We start from the raw sequence: 23757 nt of genomic DNA, 5'->3' as shown, positions 1-23757 counted from the left end.
GGGAAATTGGGTACTAAGCTCTTATTTTCCACTACTTGTCATCCACAGACTGATGGTCAGACTGAAGTAGTTAATAGGACTTTAACTCAGCTTTTACGCACTGTTGTTCATAAGAATTTAAAAACTTGGGAGGATTGTTTGCCATTTATAGAGTTTGCATATAATAGGACAATGCATACTACTACTTCATACTCTCCTTTTGAAATTGTTTATGGATTTAATCCACTTACTCCTTTGGATTTGATGCCTTTACCTGTTGATGACAGGAGTAGTTTGGATGGACAAAAGAAGGCGGAGTTGGTGAAGTCACTTCATGAGAGGGTACGGCTTCAAATTGCCCAAAAGAATGAAAGGGTTGCTTCCCAAGCCAATAAAGGACGAAGGCGTGTCATCTTTGAACCAGGAGATTGGGTTTGGGTTCACATGCGCAAAGAAAGATTCCCAGCCCATAGAAGGACTAAGTTGCATCCTCGAGGAGATGGACCTTACCAAATTCTTGAGAAAATTAATGACAATGCATATAAAGTGGATCTTCCAGGTGAGTATAAAGTTTCTGCAACTTTCAATGTTTCTGATCTTTCTCCTTTTGATGTAGGTGAAGATTCGAGGTCGAATCCTTTTGAGGAGAGGGGGAATGATAGGAACCAAGGTGGGCCTACTCTTAAATATCCTTTGCAAGTTCCAGATGGGCCAATTACAAGATCAAGGGCCAAGAAGATCAAGGAAGCAATGCAAGGATTGGTGCAATCTACCTGTGATGAAGCCAGCAAGAGCCCAACACTGAAGATGGGTCTGAAAGAAGAAGAACCAGCTTTGATCCACTTTATTCAAGCTGTGGAAGACATGACTTAAAGATACGGCCTATTGTTATTGGAGACTTCCAATTTGGTTAAATGATTTATTTTATTAGTTTAGAATAAGTGGGCTTGAAGATGCTTGGCTCACATGTCTTATTTCTTTTGAACTATGTTTTTGGGAAGGCCTTGTATTTTGGCCAAGGGCTTATTTAGAAAATTACATTTTAGGAACTAGGGTTTTATCAATTTACTGTTGAGGTTACTGTAGCCGCGCGTACTGTAGCCGGTACTGTTCATCAAGGGTAATTTTGGGTAAAATGGACATTATTTTGACTAGGATTTTGATTAAGTTTGGCTTTAAAAACTCTTTGTAGCCTCATTTGAGAGTTAGACAATATTGAATTTTATTTGTGAGTTGAGTTTTCTCCTCTTGTTCTTGATTGAACTCTTGAACTTATCAAAGGTAAATCACAACATTTGTGGCGTTCCTCCCTTGTAATCTGGGTTCTTGAGACGGATTCTTCAACGGGTCTAGATTTTAATATAATCTAGGTTCTTGAAATGGGTTCTCATCGGGTCTAGATTCTCCATCCTTGACTTGATTTTTGGCTTTCTTGGAGAGTTTTCAAATTGATTGTGGATTCAAGGGAATTCATTCCCACGGGTTCATATCATCTAAGGTGGCCCCAAAGCCAAAAGTTAAAAGATGTTCCGTTGGAGGGTTACAAAGTAATAAAGTACTTTAAATGATCCGAACAATCAAACTACTATTTATTTATTTATTTATTTTTTTTTTTTTTTGGAGGGGTGGGGGAATGGGTGGGTTTGGATTTCCGGCTGACAGCTATAAAAGGCCACATCGAAATACAGAAGGAACGCACTATACATGCACGCACGCGAAAACAGAGAGCACATCGAAGAAGTTGATATCAGCAAGAAAAGAAGCAGAGCAGCATCTCCTGATTGATCATCTACAAACTTCCTCAGTAATTTCAAGCCCAATTACATGGAGAAATTTCCATATACAACCTATTAGGGGAGGATCTAGATTATACTTTTGAAGAAATTAAAACCAATATTATCTACCCACTAGATATTTGACTAAACAACAGGAAGCAAGAATTTCCATTCCTAACCCTTCCCTACTATAAATATACACAAACTAAGCTTGGTGTGTTGGTCATTCAAAGACTAAAATTTTCAGGACTGGAGCCCTCCATAGCAAATTCTCCTTTCAACCATTGTTACTCCCTGTCAAAAAATCAAGCAATCAGTTTTATGAATGCTGGTTCACATACCAGAGACCAGAGAAGAGAAGTTTTGATGATTGCCACGACACTAAAATGGAAATGTCCAAAATGAATTCTCAGGTAACATCTTACCCCTAGATGCACTCTTATTATGACTCTTGTGACCCTTGTCGTGCGAAACAGAAGGAATCTTTGAGATGATCAATGAGCTTTGCAGTCCTTCTAGCAGCTGTAGCCAGTACAATCAATAAGCGCAAAAGGCACAAAGTTTAAGAACATAAATGTGTTACCCAGTACAAGAAGAATATGAGGGGGGGAGTCACACGAGGGAGGGAAAGGGGATGGATGCCTTTAGTTCACATACAAACGAATTCTTTAAAAATGGTTTCACAAAGACCTGCAAGCATTCGAGCATACGCCTGCTTGCCCCTAATGGACCACAAACCCATTAGAATTTCACTCTCAAGCTCGTTTTAAGGGAGAGGAGATGCCATTTGAGTTAGGGTTCCAGGAAGAAAATATATTTAGAACAAGACAAATGTTTCTAAACACTTACTCTCGAAGTTGGTTGAATTCTGCGAACTGATCTACGAGGTTCAGCAGTTTCAGAGGTTGGTCTTGCAGGATTGCCATTAAAAACTTTGTCCTCTTCAATTCTAGACAACTTTCCACCAGCAGGGCCAAGTTTTCCTCTATTCGCTCTTTCTGATTTCTTGTTTGAAGTGGAAACTTTCCTGGAAGATCCGTCAGATGAGGGAGCCAGGGAAGTAAATAAAAGCGGGCCCTCTGTGACTCCTTCAGGGCTAGAAAGTGATCCAATTTCCATCTTGTTGTTCTTTCCTGCTAAATTCTCAGCATGACTTGCAGAATCCTTCCCTTTCGCTGAATGATCTGTCAGAGAACCACCATCAGGAGCAGAAACTGCACTCAAAAGGTTGTCCTTAGCTGGAATAATTCTACTAGGGACACTTTGCACTTTTCCAGACTTAAGAGCTCTGGGCTTGGTTTCAGTAAGCTGTTTTCCCTTCAAATCACTTTTAGAACTATTTTTCCATCCACGGGATCCTGATCCTTGAGGCAACGAATATTTGAGTAATTTGAAAGAGTCATTTGCTTCAGTAATCTTATTGCTCTGACCTGCAACATAATGTTTGCTTACTTCCATGAATTTTCTCTTCTTTCCAGGCTTAGGAACACCAAAAATCACTCTCGATCCTTCCTTCTGCAAACCAGTTCGTTTTGTTCTGTGACCATCAGGCTTTTTCTCATTTCTGCTGTTCTTACCAACATCAAAAACCCTATTATTCGCTGATAAATCCAGTAGTCTTAATTCTTCAGGTTTTCCTGTTTCTACATCCTTACTTTTTAACATCTTATCCTTCCCTTTGGCCTCTGCTGCCGGACTGCCCAATTTGAGTCGTTTTTCCTGTGGCGTATCACCCTGAACACCAAATTTAGTATAGAATAAAAAAGAAGTAAAAACTCTTCAGATATGATTAGACAATCAAGAAGCAAAACAGAAAATCTAAAGGTAGCACCTCATGAGAAGCAAAGGCATTTTCTCGCAAATTGGACCACTCAATCCATTCCCCATCCTTCCAAACGAGAGATGACCGAAGATGCCAGGCTCTCACGACTGATGTTTCTCCTTGAGCTGCAAAAACACAATAGTGAATCATTTCCAGCAAATAGGGCCTAGATGCAGAAATAGGGAGCATCCCCGCACAAATACCTGGAAAATGGACAGTTAATGCGGTCTCATCTTTCTTGTTCTTTTCAGTGACAACACCTTCCCACCAGCTGGAAGATAATATCAGAGATGAATTAAACTACTGCTATATGGAGTATACAGATTTTTTGGGCTGTGGAGTGGACCCAAACACTAGGTCTAAATGAAAATAATGAGAATGAGAGTCGCAATATTTTCTTTGAAAAAGAAAACAAGGAAGCAACAGCAGATCTACAAATCCAAGCTTCATACTCGAGTCTACACAGTTGAGAAAAGGATTAGAAAATTGGATCATATTTACATAATTCATGAAAAATAATATACCTACAATTGTTTTACAACACTTTTACAACCAACCAATGTGATAGTACCACCTCATAAAAAAAATGTTCAAATTTTTCTTGATTTAAATCTTTGTTTTAAATAATTGCCCTAAAAGTTGAAAACATATTATTACTCAAAAAAAGAAAAAAGAAAATAGGAAGACAGTGACAAAACCTCTTGGCAACCAATGGTTTAGAAAAATACTTAATATCTGAGGGTCAGTATGACAGATTATAATTTGCCATTCTCAATTCTTTAAGAATAATATTTAGCTTCCCATGGGTTCCCATTTTTGCTTTCCAGTCCTTGTATATATCGCTTATATACACACACATGATCTACTCACATACCTGTCTCTTATCCATGCATCAACTCTATCTCCAGCAGACCAATTATAATCCCCCATGGCTGCTCTACGTCTCTTCCTCGTTCCTTCATATCGCAGGGCAGTACCAGGACGGGCAGCACGTATTTTTGGTGGCTTGTCTCCTTCACCTTGAAGCGCAACGCATTCTTTTAGCCGTCCTTCCCCTGGACAGTTGAGATATCGTAAACATATACTAAATGAAGAATCGATCACTTTAAATGCGTAAAGCATAATTTTTTCTTTCTCAACATTGCCTTCCTAGATGGATTACACTCCTAGCAATAATGCTTGTGACAAGCAAGGAGTCCATGGAAGCATATAAATACATGTGTAATTAGGCTGGCTTGTCCAAATGCCACCATCTTCAAAACACAATGAAAGAGATACCCGTGGCATAGGTAAACTTGCCTATGGCTGCCACCATCAATAGCAACTTACCAACATCTGTTTGAAGTTCAGTATAAGACACATAAGCTTTCCCATCATCCAAACTCAATACATTGGCTGTGAACCAAGCTGCTTTAAATCCATCTGTATCTTTCAGAACCTAAAACATAAAATCACTAAGTTAATAATGATAATAAAAAAAAGAGTGAACACCTTGTTATCGAGCAATAATAACAAAAAGAATGAACACCCTGTTATCCAACAGAACCAACATACTTTACTTGAAGGCAAAGAAAGCATGTAGATATTTAAAAGGTTACAAGGATCAAATTAGAATCAAGCCCCATGAAAAGCAATGGGGTAAAAAATGTTGGGGTTTATAAAGTAATTCTAATAAATATAGTTGAAAATTAAAAATCTCTTTTCGGCAACGGACCTCTACAAGTGAACCCTCCTTGATGCTATTCTGTTTAAAGGTTTCCACAGCATTTGCATACTCCTTCCTAACGGCGATGGAAGATCTTAATCCAATCTCAGACTCAGGAACCACATCAATAGTCTTGGCCAAATCAGAAACTTTTCGGCCCTTTTGTCCTCTTGAATCCTTTTCATTAGCGGTAACAGTACCTGAAATGCCATCTACCAATCTACTATGATCCTCCAATGATTCCCTCGGCAGCTCTGTTAGAATTGATGATATTTCCTGTGCAGTAATCTGAGTTATTTGCTTATCTGAGTGTCCCTCTTTTGAATACTTTGTAGAAGTATATGGACCTCCTATAACACTATCATTATTTAAATCTCTATTCCTGTCACTAGATTTCAAAATTAGCTCTGAAGAATCTCTGGAAACTTTCCAATAGCCACCTGGACCAGCTTCTACCAGCTCACGTAAAGATAAAGGATCACCCATAGCAACAATCTTCCCAGCTTGTGATACAGCCTCGGCTGCCAGCTCAGCAGCTTTAACAATTGCATCCATATTTTCAGCTCTTTTAGCAGCAGCTGAAGCAGCTTCAACCCTCTTTCTAACAGCCTCCTTGGCAGCAATAATAATTGAGCTCGAACTGTTTGTTCCATTTTCACCCTTCAAGATAGATGCAGGAGTAGCATTTCCTAGAGAAGTTCCATTATTTTGACCAGGATGACCATAACCGTTTGCAACAAATGCTTCTTCTGCCATTAGCATCGCTTGCAATGCAGCATTTGATGCAACATTTGCAGCTGCAGCAGCTGCCTTTGCAACAGCAGCAGCTGCTGCAATTGCAACTGAAGCAGAAGCTAATTTAGCTTCAGCGTCTGGTACCAAACCAGAATTTTTTTGCTTTTCCATCTGACTCCATATTTCTTGACTTTGACTAACTGCAGCAGCAGAGAGAGCAGCAGCATCTTCTGCCTGTAACCTAGCCTCCTTAACTTTACCAAGGGTCTCCTCTGACAAAGCAGCCCTCTGCTCTATGTCTTGGTCCCCCCTTTTGAGGATCTCAGCAGACAACATAGGAGACTCGGATATAACGAATTTCTCTGAAGTGGTTTTAGAAGCAAAGCCAGTTTGAGTTGTAACAGACACAGAGGTAGACAGGTGACTAGTAACAGGAGTTGAAACTGGTTTTGGTTGAGATTGACTTTGCAAAACAAACTGGCCAAGATCCTCACAAACTGGAACCTTTCTCCTTCTTCTAGGCTTTGAATCTTTAGAATTCTGTCCAGGTGTTACTGCTGCTACTTTTGGATCAACCAGGAGAGCACTAGTAGGAACCCCACTATGAACTATTGGACCAGCAGGGACATGTTTTACTGCCAAGGATTGTGGCATTGATAGTTCTCTTATTGGCGTTGATCTAATTGTTTCTGTGTTAGGCAACACAGAAACACGAGCACTAGCATCATGTGCAGAAGTTTGTGGAGTAGCCATCCAGGGACCATGAAAGGGGACCTGAGATATCCACGACGTGTTGTGTCCGATAAAATTTCTAACTGGACTTTGATAAGGATGCAATGGAGTCAGTGCCTGTTGATAATCCATGACTGAACCTCTTGGCATGACACTAGATTGTAGGGCATCACAAGAAGGGGTAGGAATACTCCACAGTGGTGATGAGAGGGGTATCATTGAATTTACAACTGCTGGAATACCCTTGCTGCTGGTTCGACCAAGAGGTGAGGAGATACCTTTACTTTGAAGTGAAGCTTGTTTAATTGCTTGTTCAGAAGCCCTCACACCTGCAGATGTGAATGCAGAAACCCAGTTACAAACTCAATAAACCACGAGAGAAATCAAGCAGCATGAAATCCAAAGAGTTACCCAGACGTGACTGCAAAGGGGTTTCAGGAATGATGGGTTGTGACTTCTGACCGTGCAACCTTTCCATGCAGGCACGTAAGGCAATCTCCCAAATGCCCTTCCCACCATCTAAAGCCACAGAATGTCAGAAGTTACTATATAATTGCACCAAGTGCCAAAAGGGAAGACATATAGGAGAGACAGAGAAAGCTAACCAGGTCCACCAAAAGCTGATATCATATGTGCCTCCTCAGGTGCTGTTCCTTGACTGCAGAAAATTTCAAACACATAAATCCGAAACATCTTAAATATCATTATTTAAGGCGGCAAGTTCCTCCCTCCATATTGTAATATACCCAAAATCATGCAATTATAAGAACATCCCATTAGCACCAAATCTGAAAAGAATTCAGTGGTTTGCTTTGGGTTCCTTTTTTTTCCTTTTTTGTCTTCCTTTTTCCAATCAAGAAAAGGAAGAAAGATGGAGAGGGTCATGCAAGCCACTGGCGTGAGAATGATGTCTTCAAACACAGTCAAGCAGAACAACCACCGCCATAATCTGAATTACATTAATCCTACACATCTTAATCCCAGAATTTTAAAGCAATATTACATATACAAATACAGAAGAAAACAGAACTCACATTAAAGCTCCATAAACAAAGATCTGAGCACGCAATTGCACTTGCTGCAAATCCGTGAAAGGCTGCTGAAACACTGTAGATGGTGAAGCTGAAGTATTCAAATCTGGCAGACTTGATGTCGAACCAGTAAGAAGAAAAATTGGTTTCGTATTACTGCCTTCAATATGCCCATAGTGCTGCATTTCACTGGATTGCACAAACTGGAAAATCGCAGATGGACTCAAGGACACATTGGTTGATTTGTCTCCTCTTTCTGATTGTCTTGCAGGAGTGGTTTCTTTCACATGATTTCCTCTCTTAGCAGTTTCCTTTCCAGTTGCCTTACCAGATCCTCGCCTTGTTTTACGCTCATGAGTACCTTTTGAACGACCACGTGTAACTTGTCCTTCAGATACTTGTGGACTTCCATGAGAAATATCTTGTGAAATCTTTGCATCCTTTGGGACTAAGCCAGAAGTTGAAGGAGAACCCTCTACAATCTTCAAAAATAATTCTAGATGAGGGTAGAAACATAAAAATCGTGCAATGGTACACTAAGATCCTCCAAACTTCAGAGATATATCACCCCAAGGATCTTGCCCAGATAAACAAAAGCAAACAAGCCAAGACAAAATAGATGAAGAGAAGAAATACAAATTCTCAAAGATGAAAGGCTACAACAAAGTCAACCATGAACTACACAACTTACGGGTGCCACTTTGCCAGCAGAAATAGAAGGAAAGGGTTCTGAATTCTTGCCAGTGTCGTTTCTAGACAGATCTGCCAATGAACTGATCTCAAAAGCAAAGCTCTTCTCCACTTTGGAGGTGTCATTTCCTTTTGGATTCCCAGATATAGACAAAACATTATTGGCATCCACGTTAATGACCTCAGAAACAGGGGCATTCTGATCCTTGGACCCATTGACTCCCTCTTTTATAGATGCTTTCACTTGTTCCTTTTCATTTTCTCTCAAAGAAAGCTCTGTAGTTCTTATGATATTAGGGGAACCAGTAGGTATATCAAGATTGTCAGACGCACTTACACTTTCCAGTGTACATAACTTATTTTTAGATTCAGGCAAAAGGGCAGAAGACAAGGAACCTTCATTAACTCTTGAAATATCACCTGAAAAATCCAATCAAGTAATTTGATTTTTAAAACATGAATAATGCAGGAGAACAAAAATGTTGTACTTCAATACATTCACCAAGAAAGAAAGGAGATTCCAAGGAACAGGATTCTTAAATTGCTTTCAACCGTAAACAAAAATTATCACATGATTAGATTCAAAACCAAGGCAATTCAAACTCTTACTTCAAACCTTTCTCGATCATATCTTAAAAGTCCCTTTTTATGGTCCTAGAAATAAATCCTGAACTTTGGGTGCTAGTAAGTGCCAGGAGTACATTCACTTAACTCTTTCTACCTTTTTTATTAAAAAAAATACTTCTCTTTCCTCTATTCTTTCTAAAAAAGTGTGAACAAGTCAACGCAAAGGAAACATGAGATGCTAGCATTTTCACACCATGTAGTTTTTAAAGCAACAACATAGTTCTTCGTACAAATTTGGCTTCACAAGGGGTCTACTTAGCATATCACGCCTCTCCTCCTTATATATATATAAACTATACATATATAATTAATCTAAAGGCAAATTATCGAAGTGTTTCAAACATATCCTGATCAATCTATAGTTAGTGATTGCTTCAATATATTTGCAACACTGCAAAGGCCCATTCAATGAGCATTGGATACTCTGCTCCTTCACAATCATCAAATCCTCCCCTTATTTTTCCACGTGTCAATCCTCCTAACGGCTACATTTTTCCTTTGCTACACAAGCAGAGGTAGTACAGAATAGAATATAGATATCCTCCAAGATTCAAAGACAAATCAACCTTGTTTTTATAAGTAACAAATCATACTTTATAATAATAATAAAAAAACCTTTATAATAATAATAAAAAAGAATAGGGAAAGTCGGTGCCTACAGTGGATTCCATCGTTTTCACTTCTTGAAGGCCGAAAACAATGTTGCTCTCCTCATACACTCAACCATGACTGCCACAAGGGTAGCCACAACCCACACCAGAAATCTCATGAAGCTCAGCCTTTCTCTCTTCTGCCGTGGCTTCAACTCCTCCAAAAGGTACATTTCTCTCTCTCCCCCTTTTTGCTTTTCTTTTCCCATTTGATCACACCCGTTTTTGTTTGGTTGCCAAGAAAATGTGTAAACGTTTTTTCTTCTATGATTGATTCTAGGTATTGAGTTCCTTAGGAGCAGAGGCTTGTGTTTTATTTATTTCTATATTCTTTTCCTTTGGAATAAAATGGAAAATGCATAACGGCAAGACAGTGGCGAAGATGACGGTGGCAACATTGTTTGTCATTCCAGACCGGTTTTTGTATACCAGGTGAAATACCAAAAACTGGCCGATATTGACCGAAACGCACCAAAATGACCGGTATTTGACCCGGTACGAAACACCCACCTCCACCGTGCTGGGTGCTGTTCCGGCATGGTAAATGTTGGCCGTACCGGCCAGTACGAAACGGTATTAAAAACTTTGGTTAGACTGTCTCTGGGCAGCAAATTTACTATTGAAGGTCTTTTGGTTTCGAAGCATACACAATGAAAAGAGAGTCGTTTGGGAATGTTATCAAATCGGTGTTAAAACAGTTGAATTCTCAAACCAAAAATAAGTGCTATAATATGTGGACAAAAAAAGAAGGGAAGCAGCATAAGCAAAGGAATGATACAATTCGGAAGTAGGGGCGAGAGCTAATCTGAGTTATTTGAAACAATAACGGTGAATAGGAAATACATATATAGAATAGACCTTTCTCATAGGGGTAAAGGAAGCAAGCTATTTAACCAAACATAAGTAAGAGCTTTAAGCTAGTACTCCTCACCAAACACAAGCCCTGTTAAGCAACAGGGCATAATAGAATCCTATGACCTGTAATACCCCTGATTGAGTATTGGAAGGTGGTGAATGGCATCTCACACAGTTTGGGAGAGAGAAGTTCTTGCTTTCCTTCTCTTTATAATGATTTCAAGGAGCTTGAATCATAACCTTTTTTTTTTTTATAAGTAGAGCTTGAATCATAACCTTAACTAGTCCTTTGGGAATATAGGCCCAGATGTGACCTGAACCTTCCTTGAGTCTCTAAAAATGATAGTAGAGCCAAATTTAACTAACTGTAGAATTTGTGCCGTGCTACCTATGATGGAATGGCCAAACAAGGGCTTTGGGGATTTACTGGTGGAGGTTGTAAAACTTGCTAGGAAAAGAGAAGTTGCTACCCTTTATAATATTCCAATGGGCTCTAATTGTATCGTTTTGGTGTATAAGCACAAATATGGTTTGGCCCCACAAAGGTCATTTTTTTTTAAGTAAGATTTTATTAAATCGATGAAATAGGCAATGCCCATGTACAAAGGAAGTATACAAAAGAAAACACCTAAATATATTCTAAGAAGCCCAAATATTGTTTGACCCCACAAAGGTCTTTTTTTTTTTAAGACAGACAATTTTATTAAATCGATGAAATAGGCAATGCCCATGTACAAAGGAAGTATACAAAAGAAAATACCTGAATATATTCTAAGAAGCGGAAAACGATAACAAAAAATCAAGAGCAGAAGCTATGTTAATCACTATAATAGAAAACCAAAGCAATAAAGAGTGCACAAAAAAGTTTTGAAGTTCCTCCAAGATATGCTCCTTATCATTGAAACACCACTCATTCCTTTCCATCCAAATACACCATATAAGACACAAAGGAATCATTTTCCAAGTCGCATCCACATGAGAGCAACCATATAGCCCGTTCCAACACGCAAGAAGATCAACCATACCGCACTTCCTCAAATTATCCGTCGTCAAAAGTTCCCCAAGAGAAGCAGTCCATATAAAAAAGAAAAATGCAACTTTGGAATGCACATGAGACCTCCAAATATGCTTCCAAGGAAAAGGAGGACTATGTTGAACAACCAACAGCTTGTAATACAAATGAACTGTAAACTATTTACTCCCTTGGACTTCCACAACATCCCATCCCCATCATTAACACCAAGTCTCAGAGAGTAAAAATCTGATAAAAAACTGAAACTTCATCAATTTCCCAATCCTGAACGGCTCTAGTGAAACAAACATCCCACTTAAAAGATCCATTAGAACAAACTAGCAAATCAGAAACCAGACGACAAAAAGCCAAGAACACCCTATAGAGGGCTTGATCACCACACCAAATATCAAACCAAAAACGGATCCCAAAACCCTCTCCAACAACATAACCATCATGATTAATGAAACTCTCCCAACCCTTCTAATGAACTTCCAAAGACACACCACAAGCCCCCCCCTACCTCTCTCATTAGAGCACCAACCCCCAAGTTCTACCATATTTCCGATCAATAACCTCCCTCCAAAGCGACTCCCCTTCCGATTGATATCTCCATAACCATTTCCCCAATAAAGCTTTATTTAAGATCCTCAAATTACGAACTCTCAAACCTCCATTCGAAATAGGAGAACAAACTTTATTGCAACTAACAATATGGAATTTAGTTTTCTCTCCCATTCCACCCCACGAGAAAGCACAAAATAACTTCTTAATCCAGTTGGCCACCCTTGCAGGCAATAGAAATAAATATAGAAAGTAAGTGGGAATATTGGAAAGGGTACTCTTAATTAAAGTAATTTTGCCCCCTTTTAATAAATACAACCACTTCCAACCAGCCAACTTTTTCTCTATTTTCTCAACGACCCCATTCCAAATAGCATTAACCTTAAAAGATGCCCACAACGGAAGGCCTAATCATTTCAGTGGTAGAGAAGCAACTTTACAACCCAAAAAACTCGCCAACCAATTAATATTGCACACCTCTCCCACCGAGACCATCTCAGACTTTCCAAGATTCACCTTAAGGCCAGAGACAGCTTCAAAACATAATAACACGGCCCTTAAGGGTTGAAATTGACCACGATCCACATCACAAAAAATAAGAGTCTCATTACAAAAAAAAAAAAAAAGATGAAAAAGTATGATAGACCCATTTTAGGCATTTTCCACCGAAAAACTAGAAAGAATCCCCTCCCCCCCCAACAACAGCCTCCACCATCTGGCTCAATGCCTCCGTGATAATAACAAAAAGGAAAGGGGACAAAGGATCCCCTATATCAAACCACGAGAGCCACAGAAAAAAGCCACATGGGTTACCATTAAACAACACTGAAAACTGGGCAGCACCACATCTCCCAAGCAAGTAGAAAACAAAATCCCAGTTCACATCATCATACGTCTTTTCCATATCAAGCTTACAAAGAACACCATGAACACTCTCCCTCAACCGACTATCTAAACATTCATTAGCAACAAGAACATAATCAAGGATTTGTGTTCCCTGAACAAAGGCATTTCGGGGGTTAGGGATAATTTGCTCCACCAGAAAGGTCGTTACATGAGCTTTTGTAATAACGGGTCTTCTTTGTTATGGGCGAGATGGCTTTTATTGATTGCTTTGATAAGAGTACGTATAAAAACACTTGCACCAAGTAGGTTGGTACTCTATAAATTGGCTTATGAGAGCTATTGGGGCCTAATCTTAAATACAAATTAAATTTGGTGTGTTTGGAGAACTATGGAGCTCACAAGAACCTAATGCACTTAGAACCCATGAACTCAACCTCTTTTACGTTCCTACGGGGAGGGGAGGTAAGACTAGCGTTGGTCATGGGTTTGGGTGGTGGGCCGAAAACAGACGAGGGGGGAGGGGGGTCGATCCTACGAGTTTGAAGGTTTCATATCAGAAGGCCTCAAGTTCGCCGGCCCAATCAATGCCGTCACAAATAGGGTCATCAAATGCCGACATCACTGTTCATGCCGGTGGCACTCAAATCATCAGCAACTTGTCATCTGACTACCCTCAATCACCAGTTGCAAATGGGGTTGGTACCTTTTTTCAAGGTTCACTTTCAGTTGAAGATGGGGGTCCTTCCAGGGTTTTGAGTACTTTGGAAAAAGCTTACGAGTCTCTTTCAGAAGATGAAAATGGTGTAATAGAAGGTAGTGCTTCTCCACTTGTTTTGGGAGACGGGGGTGAGCCTAGCTCTATCTATTCTATGCCTCCTGAGGGAGCAATAGGGTCTGACGAAGTGGCACAAAAAGGGTCATCGGGGGGGTGGCGCACCTACAAGCAATGTTCTCGTCGATGGAACGACGACACCTATGCCAGAGTGAAGGAACCTCCAATGGTGACAACAACAATATAACTGTTGAGGAGATTCTGGATTTGAATGCAAGAGATGGTGGGGAGGAAATTATGGATTTGTCATTGGTACCTTGTGAGGAGGAATGTTTCAGGGTCGGGAGTGCAATTGGGAGTTGTCTGGGGAAAACATTGTTCCCCTGGTATCTCTTCCTCGATAAACAATACAGCAGGTTCATCATCGGATTGGGTCTGCATAAGGTTAACGAGATTCAGCAGTGTGTGGGGATTTCATATGAAGGATGTGACGACCAATTTACAGCACTACTCACTACAATTGAGGTGGGCCACTCACTTAAAACCAAATCAAGATTTAAAAAAAGCAGGGAATTAAAGCGTCTATTTTAGGCAATCAACTACGACGCTAAGGGAGGTAGTTCGAGTCGAGGGAAGAAGGGCATTATAAAACTGTCCTTGTAGAGGGAGTTTCGGGTGGAGTATTAGTCTTACGGGAAACAAGGAGTTGGGGTTGGGGAGGTGTGTTCTGTTCCCATTCGGGTTTGGTGTATTTTGGATAGATTTCTAATTTTCACAGGCTTAATGGTCATTAGGGGCACTCTAGTATGGGCTACATGTTTCTTATATACGCCCAGTGTACTTGGTTACTCCTTTTGATATTAATATATATATATAATAGTTTTACTTAAAAAAATAAAAATAAAAAGCACTAGGCACACTTGATCGCAATCGTCATCTAGAGATTGGGCTGTGCGAACGCCAAATTGAAGTAAAATGCACATTATTAAAGATGTACAATAACAAAAAAATCCATAAAATACAATCAAAAGGGTTTAAAAGGAGAGATGATATTATATTTAGCCTATTATCTATTTATTAGAGTATTTTGAAACATTAGAAAAATCAAGGAAGCGACTAATTACATAAAAATAAACACAACATCTCGTATAATTTCTCTTATGCTTTGCATAATATACACATCTATGATGTTTAAGACTCATAATAAAATTGAAGTGCATAGTCGAATCAAAATATACCAAGGAGGCCATGACCAAAAAGCACAAGAATTGTAAGCATTGACTTCTATGCTTTACACAAGCAATAAAATATCAATCCATCTAGAAAGCCAACTTGTACTATTATATCAAGTTCATAGCTCTAAATATCTAGATATACATTGCATATACAGTACAATTTACTAGTCTTCCAACACGCTCTATTTTATTTACAAGGATAGAAGTAATAACGATAGAATTTATGCTGTGACTAATAACAGGTACTACGCAAAAACAGAAATAAGTATGAAAGCCTGCACAATTAGCTCATTAGTTTTTTGAAGAAATTAGCTCATTCTCATTATATTCATAAAAAGTACTAGCAAAAAGGGAAATAATTACTGGTGATTAGCATGCAATTTGCTAGCAATTCTTATCTCCATATGCCAAAGCTGTATCATGGTCTTACTGACCTTTTTGGCCAGTGTCAGAGCAAGATTATTGGGCGTGCATCATAACATTGTTTGACATTGCATAATTACTGATTCAAAAAGAAGAATTAGTTCTGAATCTGTGAAAATAATTATATGGTAATATTACTTATATGGCAGCCCCAAACGGGAGTTGTGTGAAGTATATTCTACCAGAGGGAAACAACAACGGTCATATACATCAAGTAAGGACTGTGATGACAGATAATTATATCTTATCTTGATTTTTCATAAATTATAATTATATTTTATCTCTTTTTTTATGAGTAACAATAAAATTTTATTGAAAGGAGGGAAGCATAGCCCAAGGAACACGGAATACACCTAGCATCTTATCTTTTTTTTTATATTATTATATCTTATCTTGATGCCACTGATATTTTTAAAAATTGTGACTAGCCCCAATTAAAAGAAAGATGAGTTAACCTCTGCGATAATAACTAGGCATATGCAACACAAACAAATAATATAACCACTAAATGTTATGGAGTTGACAAGACACCTTCAAACCCATGCTAAAGAAATCTGGTCATGCAGGTTGAGGTACAAATAAGAGACCTTCAGTAAAACATAAGGGGGAAAATTACAATGTTGCCCTCAAAACTACTTTTGTAATATGTCCACCTATTACTAAAGTTGTCATTTACCCCCAAACTACCACTCCTTTTATATTTGATCCGTCCTTCACAATTCAACCGTTAAGATCGTGCCATGTCACAAATCTGCTGTCCATCTTAATAAGTGTTAGTTGGGGGGATATAGTGACAACTTTGCTAGCTTGATAATCATATTTCAAGATTACTAGTAGTTTGGGTGGGGGAACAAATGCGCTTTGCACCAAATGAAGTTAAAAACTTAACATCTTACCGATAAGAAAAACTACTTAAACATATATATTGGAACTAAGAAAGGAGAGTCAATTTTTCTTATCAGTTTAACATCGAATGATGAAAAAAAGAACAAAACAGATGCCAATAAAAATTACAAATACCCACCTGAAACATCCAAGGATGCATTTTCATCATCACCCACGTCTGCTGCTATATCAGAGATAACAGCATGCATTTCCATTCCCCGAGAAGATTCCTGATTAACTCCACTAGCAACTGTTTTTTGAACTTCATTATGCCTTTCTGCATTACACGTTTCTGGATTTGACAGAGATCGATCATCTGTTTCTCGTGACAACTTATCGGCAGAATCCGAAGATGCATCTTTTTCAGTTTCAGAAACAGGACCTCGCTCATTTTTCACTTCTGAAGATTCTGTCAAATTAGATATTCTTCCATCTGTAGATAGTTCAGTAGTATTTGGCTCCTGTTTATCCAAGTGGATAATCCCCGTAACAGAAGAAGCTGTTATTTGAACCTCTCTGCAGTCAATAATTCTATCTGCAGTTATACCATCATCAGAAGGTGAAAGAACAACAGCCATTGTGTCACAGGATGCGACATTCGCATTTTCCAAGGCAGCATTTGATGCTGCAAAAGAAAAGAAAATAAAGAACCTCAAAAGTTATAGATTTCACAAATATTTTTAAGCATCTACCAATAAGGATGAGTAATGATATACCTGATCCATTGCCAACAGTTGCGTCAAATTGTAATTTTGAAATTAACGACTCATTTCCTGTACTACCTTCACAAAAAGATGAGCTCCCAACTCCCTCATCAATGATAAGAGATCCACCAACCTTTTTCCTAATTGAAGCATCTATATCACATTTAGGAACACCACCCTTCCCAAAAATGTTATCTTCTTCACATGTTTGACTGGATTCATGCTGACTGGAAGACGAAACATGTTCTTCAGCAATCGGATTTTCCTTGGAAACTCCAAAAGCATCATCAACTTCTTTCATAGATTCAGTCCCATGTGTTTCCTCAAGCAAATCAGCAGAAGAGCACACCAAAGTCAGACTAGAAGTTCCACCCCCATGACTATTACTGTTTTCATTACCTTCAACTTCAGAAACTTTATCGTCCTCCGTGGATGAAGAAGTACCATCACTTTTACTCACCAAGACCTCACCATCTAAATGTTGGCTAACTTCTAACAAAACAACATCCTTTTCAGTAGCCTTTTCTTGTCCATATGTTAGTGACACTTTAGGATTGCCAACTTGTACCACATATCCCTCGTTACTAGTATCATCTTTGAGGGCCACCGGCAAGACATCATGTGTATTTACTTTAGAGGGATCACAAACATTGGTGTCTTTAGACAGAACCATATCACGTTTACTGGCCTCATTCGGAATTCTGGACATTACATCCTCTGAGCATTGTTCCACCATGTGCAAGTTGGAATCACTCTTGTCTACCATACTAAAAGGCTCGTCCACATCACTGATGCAATTTCCAATTCCATTTCCTTCTTGCACAGATTCTACCTTTGATGTCGAGCCAAGATGACTTTCTACATGGGAAGTACCACTTTCAACTGCATCTTCATCCAAATTTCGATCAGCCATTTCAGCCTCTTTGCTTAAAACATGAAATTCCTTCTCTCTCCCGCCATTTCCTGCTAGCAGTCCATTTGAATCCATATCACTAAGCTCATGTATTTGACGTTGAAGATCTTCATTTTTCACCTCATCACCACTTGTAATGATATTCTGTGCATACGTAACCACACTACCAACTTGCATCACTAAAGCGGAAGAATCTTTATGTGTTTTGTCAACCAGATGTTCATCAGCCAAAGCATCAACATCCCTTCTATTTCTAACATCAGATTTACCAACAGCCAATAGACTTCCCTCAATCACAGGCACACCGCTCTTTACACTTACATCATTTTGATTCTGCTCACCTGATGTTCCACCCACTGAAAACTCATCTTCACGAGATAGTAAAGTATCTTCAACATAAGGCTGCTCCACAAGTACATCCCCTTTTAACCCAGAAAAGTTTTCATGAATCTCATCCTGCAGTAACGTAGACTGTAAATCTGTAATATCCCCTTTTTGGGGGACAGTTTTATCATCATGAACCGGACTAGGCTCCATTTGCGTAGCTAAGAGACCCAGTTCATCACATGCATCTGACTCCTTAACAATAGGTTGTCTGGGAATAATTTCTTCCTGGCCAACTGATTTTAATAGCATTTCAACAGATTCTGAGGAAGTGGCCTCAGACCAAACATTGTTGCGCCTTGCTATAGAGCAAGATTCTGTTGCAGTTGAATTGAACTCTATCCCACTACTCCCCCGAGAGAAATCTTCAATCCAGTGGTTATTTTCGTTACTTTCAATACAAAGAAAAACCTCTGTTTCAACCAGACTATCAAACCTTAAATGCCCCTGAAGACTGTCATCAAAATCAAACTTGGGTAGAGCATATGGCTGTAAAACCGGTGGAAATTTGGTGCTTCCTTCACCAGCTAAATGCAGATTCTGGCTTTGAAAATCATTATCATCATAATCCATGGGTGTATCCCTACCACAAAGAAAAGATAAGAGAGGGGGAGAGATAGAAATAGAGACAGAGACTACAGTGCAGATACAGATGGCCTGAAAAATTTTATGAATATCCCTGCTACACAGTAAGATGACCACATTTAGAATACATAAAAAGCCTTGTCACCATGCTTAAATTTTCGTAAAGTATCTTCCCGAAATTCAAACATTGTCATTTGCAGACTATTTGAACAAAACTGAAGGGAAAAACCCCCTTTCCTCTGCTCCCTTTAGGTTATATCAACCACTAGACTCTAACACTAACTTCATCAAGGGAGGATGTCCAACCAGTAACTGAAGGAATACTTTTTTACAAGCCACAAAAACAAGCCCAAAGTGTTGAAGCGATGAGGGGTTACATAAATGTAAAACCAAATTAGAGACAAAACAGTGCACAGTACATATGAAGGAGAATAACGGTCTCCACTCATTTTCCCCAAGATAGACATCATCTTGACATATTTGATAAAGTGACAGGCACATATTAGAAGATCAAACTAAAACTATGTCCCAATGCTGAATTTAATATATGATACAAGCAATGGAAAGGCATAAGCAACATTCTACAATTGAGTCAAAATGAGACCCCAAATTAATCAACATACATTATAGTGAGGAACTATCAATGATATCTAGCAAGAACCAGCAGCAATTGAGTGGTAGTGCTTTCAGAGTACCACCTTTGAGACAGAGACAAAGATGACCCTCAAATTGGGGAAAAGCAATAACACCATTGCTCTAATTTTTTATAGGTAACACCATTGCTCTAACCAATGGTTCACACCAATAAAATGCAAATAGAACATCCCAAAACCGACTTGGTCCCAATAACTGAACTTACAACCAAATTCATAGCCAATTATGCATAAACATTAAACTTCATTTCACAAAATTCCTCGAAGTAGGAATGATTGTCACGATACTCATAACAACTACAACATAAATTAACAATTAGGACATCAATAATTTTTTTATAGGTAATTAGGACATCAATAATAACAATGATAATCATAATCACAAGAATGTTCCCCGTCTCTTGACCAAATTGAGTATATAAGAGAGCAATAACATAAGAGGGTAAAAAGAGGTGCTTATAGGGCTCAAAGGACAAATGAATAGAGTAGCCAACTTTAGGTAATTGTGAAACTCAGAAGAAACAACTTTGCTCAATTCTATTAGTAAATGGAACCCTCTTTATCAATTTCATTTCTGACTTAAGAGTTCTATTTTAAAACTTAATATAGAGTAGATACTGCTAGTGCCTTGTGGAGAGACTTTTTTTTGTCGAGATGAGTTGGGCTTGGGTTATGTCTAGATTCCCCAAAGGATAGTAGACCTCTTTGCAAATTAGAGAGAGTAATACGGCAGCCCACAAATTGCAGTTGTGTGGAAGATGAACCTAGTGTGTCTAATGTGATGTATTTGGAGAAATAAATTATAGGAATTTCAAATATAGAATCAGGGTTGAGGGCTACACTAATAAAAAAACTAAAATAAAGTATAAAACTTATGTTGCTTTGCTAAGAAACTCCATTAAAAAGCGCCAAAAAGAAACCAACGCAAGTACACAAAATATATCATCGGGCATCTTAGAGGTGAGGAAAACAAAAAAGGATCCATAATCAAAATACAAAGAAATAAACTATAAATAAAATTCGTTTTGGAAAAAATTTTATGGCATACATAGCAATACATACCAAAAATTTAAACACACACCTTTCTACACCTTATTCATAGGAATTAATTGGTTACAAGGAAAGGTAATTTCCTCTAATCATTAAATGTTTTGGAAGCTTATCATAGAAAATCAAATAGAAATCAAAATAATGATATCGCACATGTTAAAAGAGTGTAGGACCTTTCCAAGCATACCGAAGACATAGGAAAGGGAGCACCAAATGGCTACATCCATAAGAACACAAAGCATAATCTCGGTCAACATAATGCTAATTTTGATATTTTTTTATTGGCACTAGGTGTTTGAGAGTAAAGTCCCAACTAATCCCGGGGCTGCACATGCCCTCGGTGAAGAAATTTCCCTCAAGTGCATATCGAGGAATTCTCACAGTTCAATGGCCCCTAATGTTGAATTAAATTACATGTCTAACAAACCAATCAAGTGATGGCAAGTCATGATCAACATTTCTTCATTCTTGACCCTTAAACACTCCATCCGAAATGTAACAAAGGGGAAAAGGGTGTGTGCACGCAAATAGTACCAATAAAAGGAAAAAGGATTGGATGCATCTAGGGTTCTTCATTCTTGACCCTCAAAACGCTCCATCAAAAAATGTAACACAAGCAAAAAGTATGTGTGCTAATAGTACCAATAGAAGGAAAAACGATTGGGTGCGTCTAGGGTAGAGGATGAATAAATATTGTGCGCAACTAGGATGACATGCAAGCACTAGATTGGTTCACCAAAATATGTCAATTTAATCCAAACTATAAGATGCTTTTTCATAGAAGGCAAGGACATAAAGTTTAAATAGGTTGAACCAAAGAAAAGTAAACCATAAACTGCTCTAAAAGAGAATATCCATCTGGAATGCACTTAAGTGGCATAGAAGTATAGAACTCCAATTTACCAATGAGTTGGAGATGACATACTCAAACCTAATAAGTGTACCCCCATGAAAACACAGTAGAAAACTTACTTTTAAAAGTATAATCAGAAATAACTCAATGTATCTAGCATCTACTTGTTACAAGGAAGAGACATACTTCAGTTGTGCAACTCGTTCATCAAAAATGAGAAAGCAGACCCATAGAAAGCTGGCCAAATAGCATCCCAGTTAATATTGTAATACACATACCAAGTAAACCTATAAACTGAAGGGCAGTTATATTACTGCTAAAGTTTAATGTGCATACAAAAAGGATAGAACTTTCTGTTTATTATATCCTTGAATACCAAAACAAACTCGTCTCCTTCTCTATTTTTTTTTATCGGTAAACTCGTATCCTTCTCTATTAAATAGCGAAAAGTGTATTAATCTACCAACACAACTAAAACACAGTAAAACCCCTTTCACAAACCACTTATACAAGCAAATATACTGACATACAAACTGAACACTACCCAAAAGAATACAAGCATTAACTACTTTCCCAATCAATTTAAAGACTTCCCAGTAAACATTACTGTTTCGTGCAAAGTACGTACCGATTCAAACAACAGATAAAATAAACTAAAGAGTATGTTTGAAAGCGACTCACCATTTGAAAGCAAACCAGGTAACATCTTTGCTCTATTATACATACAAAAAAACCCTATCACTTAAAGAAATGTAGGAAATGAACAGTACCAGAACAAGTAAGTCTAGAGACGCTACCTCCCTCCATCCGGTGACGAAATCCGGCCCGTTTGATCTCTCAACTGCTCCTCAATCGTAAGTTCATCTACTGCTACAAACAAAAATAAATGCTATAAACAATATATACCATTAAAATCCCTAGGGTCAGGCTTTCAACACACTCAACCAGAGGACACCGCAAAACGCTATCAAATCGAAACCCTCAGTCGCAGGATACTGTGTACATACGGGAGTCTTGAGAGCCCGGCGGATCTAATTAGGGTTCCGGTGAATCGACGGCGAGAGAAAAGTATAGCAGAAAGAGAAGAGAGAATGCGTGTGTGTGATAACTTCGCGGAAGTGACTTTACTGCCTTTGTTTTGTTTGTTCGTTTGTTTGTCAGTCCAAACAGAATACATTTAAATAATTACAATACACGTGGCTTCTAGCGATTCGGTAGACCAAAGAATCTCGGTTTCACGAAGAGTCACTGCCGTCATGATAATCGTTCGAGATTCCGACCGAATCCTCGTAATCGAACGGAGATTATTAGCCTGTGATACAAGATCATCAAGAAGCAGCGTGAGGTTAGGATGACGAATGTGATAAGGATCGTTTTTGACCCTCCGATCACCCTAATTCTAATTTTTTTTTAATTAAAAAATGATGTCACGTACTAAAGTGCACTATTTATAATTTTTTATTTGATTATAATTTTTTGGTGTTAAGTACTATTTGTACCTCAAGTATAAAACAAATACCTTATTAAAATCAAAATTTTAAATACAGTACCGAAAATATGCACTAGAATAAAATATTTCGATATCAATATTATTTCGTATATCGTTTCGAAATAATATTTCAGTATTGATATCGTTACCATTCCTTATACTGTTTCAAAATAGTTTATACTTGGATAAATTATATATATACAAACATTAACCATATTCCAAAATAATAATAAAATAAATCATAAACTCTATACTTATCAATACAAATTTTAAATTTTAAATTTTAAATTACAACTAACATAAATTCTTAAGTTTTGAGTTATAACAAACATCATATAAAAAAAAAAGTTACATCAAACATACTTTTTTTGAAATAATCCCTAGATGTTTACTGAAATTGCGAAAATACCATCGAAACAAGCTGCAGAATGTGTACTGAGAGAAATATTTGTTTTGGCTGAAAAAGCAAATACTAGCAAGTACATATCAATACAGTTTGATACACTTGGTATTTTGGATGGTACGAAACAGAAGTATTACTTGTACTGAACCAGTGGCTGGTATAACATATACTGACCATACCGGCAGGTGCGGTATGATATCAAAAACACTTATTAAAATTATTAAAAATATTTATTAAGAATTATTGGTATAATTACAAAAAAAAAAAACTTGTACAAAAGTTTATATATCAAAGGCCTGGTATAGATTGTGAGATAAGATAAAATGATCTGTTAATAGTAATAAAATATTTTGTAAATAATAGTGAAATAATTTTGAGTTGAGAT

The 23757-nt window shown here is 38.0% G+C and overlaps 1 protein-coding gene across 6 annotated transcripts; it reads right to left on the bottom strand.

The window, feature by feature from the left end:
- Window positions 1–1702: 1702 nt before the first annotated feature.
- Window positions 1703–22615, bottom strand: LOC108989928. 6 transcript variants are annotated; one of them, XM_035687524.1, is made up of 17 exons: window positions 22488–22615; window positions 22278–22350; window positions 22162–22193; window positions 17055–18922; window positions 16478–16963; window positions 8471–8889; window positions 7783–8261; window positions 7354–7406; window positions 7160–7267; window positions 5291–7077; window positions 4906–5014; window positions 4451–4631; window positions 3780–3847; window positions 3586–3701; window positions 2604–3488; window positions 2180–2276; window positions 1703–2048 (listed from the first exon to the last, which is right to left on the bottom strand). In XM_035687524.1, the coding sequence occupies exons 4-17, from the start codon at window positions 18910–18912 to the stop codon at window positions 2032–2034; spliced, it is 6663 nt and encodes a 2220-aa protein (XP_035543417.1). In that variant the 5' UTR covers window positions 18913–18922; window positions 22162–22193; window positions 22278–22350; window positions 22488–22615; the 3' UTR covers window positions 1703–2031. The 6 variants fall into 6 exon arrangements, with proteins under 6 accessions (XP_035543417.1, XP_035543416.1, XP_018819238.1 ...); XM_035687523.1 differs by having other exon boundaries at window positions 22278–22347; XM_018963693.2 differs by lacking the exon at window positions 22162–22193 and having other exon boundaries at window positions 22251–22350.
- Between the last annotated feature and the right edge of the window lie 1142 nt (window positions 22616–23757).

The sequence above is a fragment of the Juglans regia genome, chromosome 2 (genome assembly GCF_001411555.2).
Source record: "Juglans regia cultivar Chandler chromosome 2, Walnut 2.0, whole genome shotgun sequence".
Classification (NCBI taxonomy): domain Eukaryota; kingdom Viridiplantae; phylum Streptophyta; class Magnoliopsida; order Fagales; family Juglandaceae; genus Juglans; species Juglans regia.
The sequence above is the reverse complement of the archived record's forward strand: the minus strand, read 5'-3'. Positions and strand labels throughout refer to the sequence as shown.

Excerpts from the sequence above, each read along its gene's own strand:
- LOC108989928 (XM_018963693.2), bottom strand. The coding sequence starts at position 18,912 with ATGGATTATGATGATAATGATTTTCAAAGCCAGAATCTGCATTTAGCT. Across the intron at positions 7,407-7,782 it reads TTTGTTTATGGAGCTTTAAT|TCAAGGAACAGCACCTGAGG; the intron begins GTGAGTTCTGTT and ends AATTTTCTGCAG. Across the intron at positions 7,078-7,159 it reads CCCTTTGCAGTCACGTCTGG|GTGTGAGGGCTTCTGAACAA; the intron begins GTAACTCTTTGG and ends TCACATCTGCAG.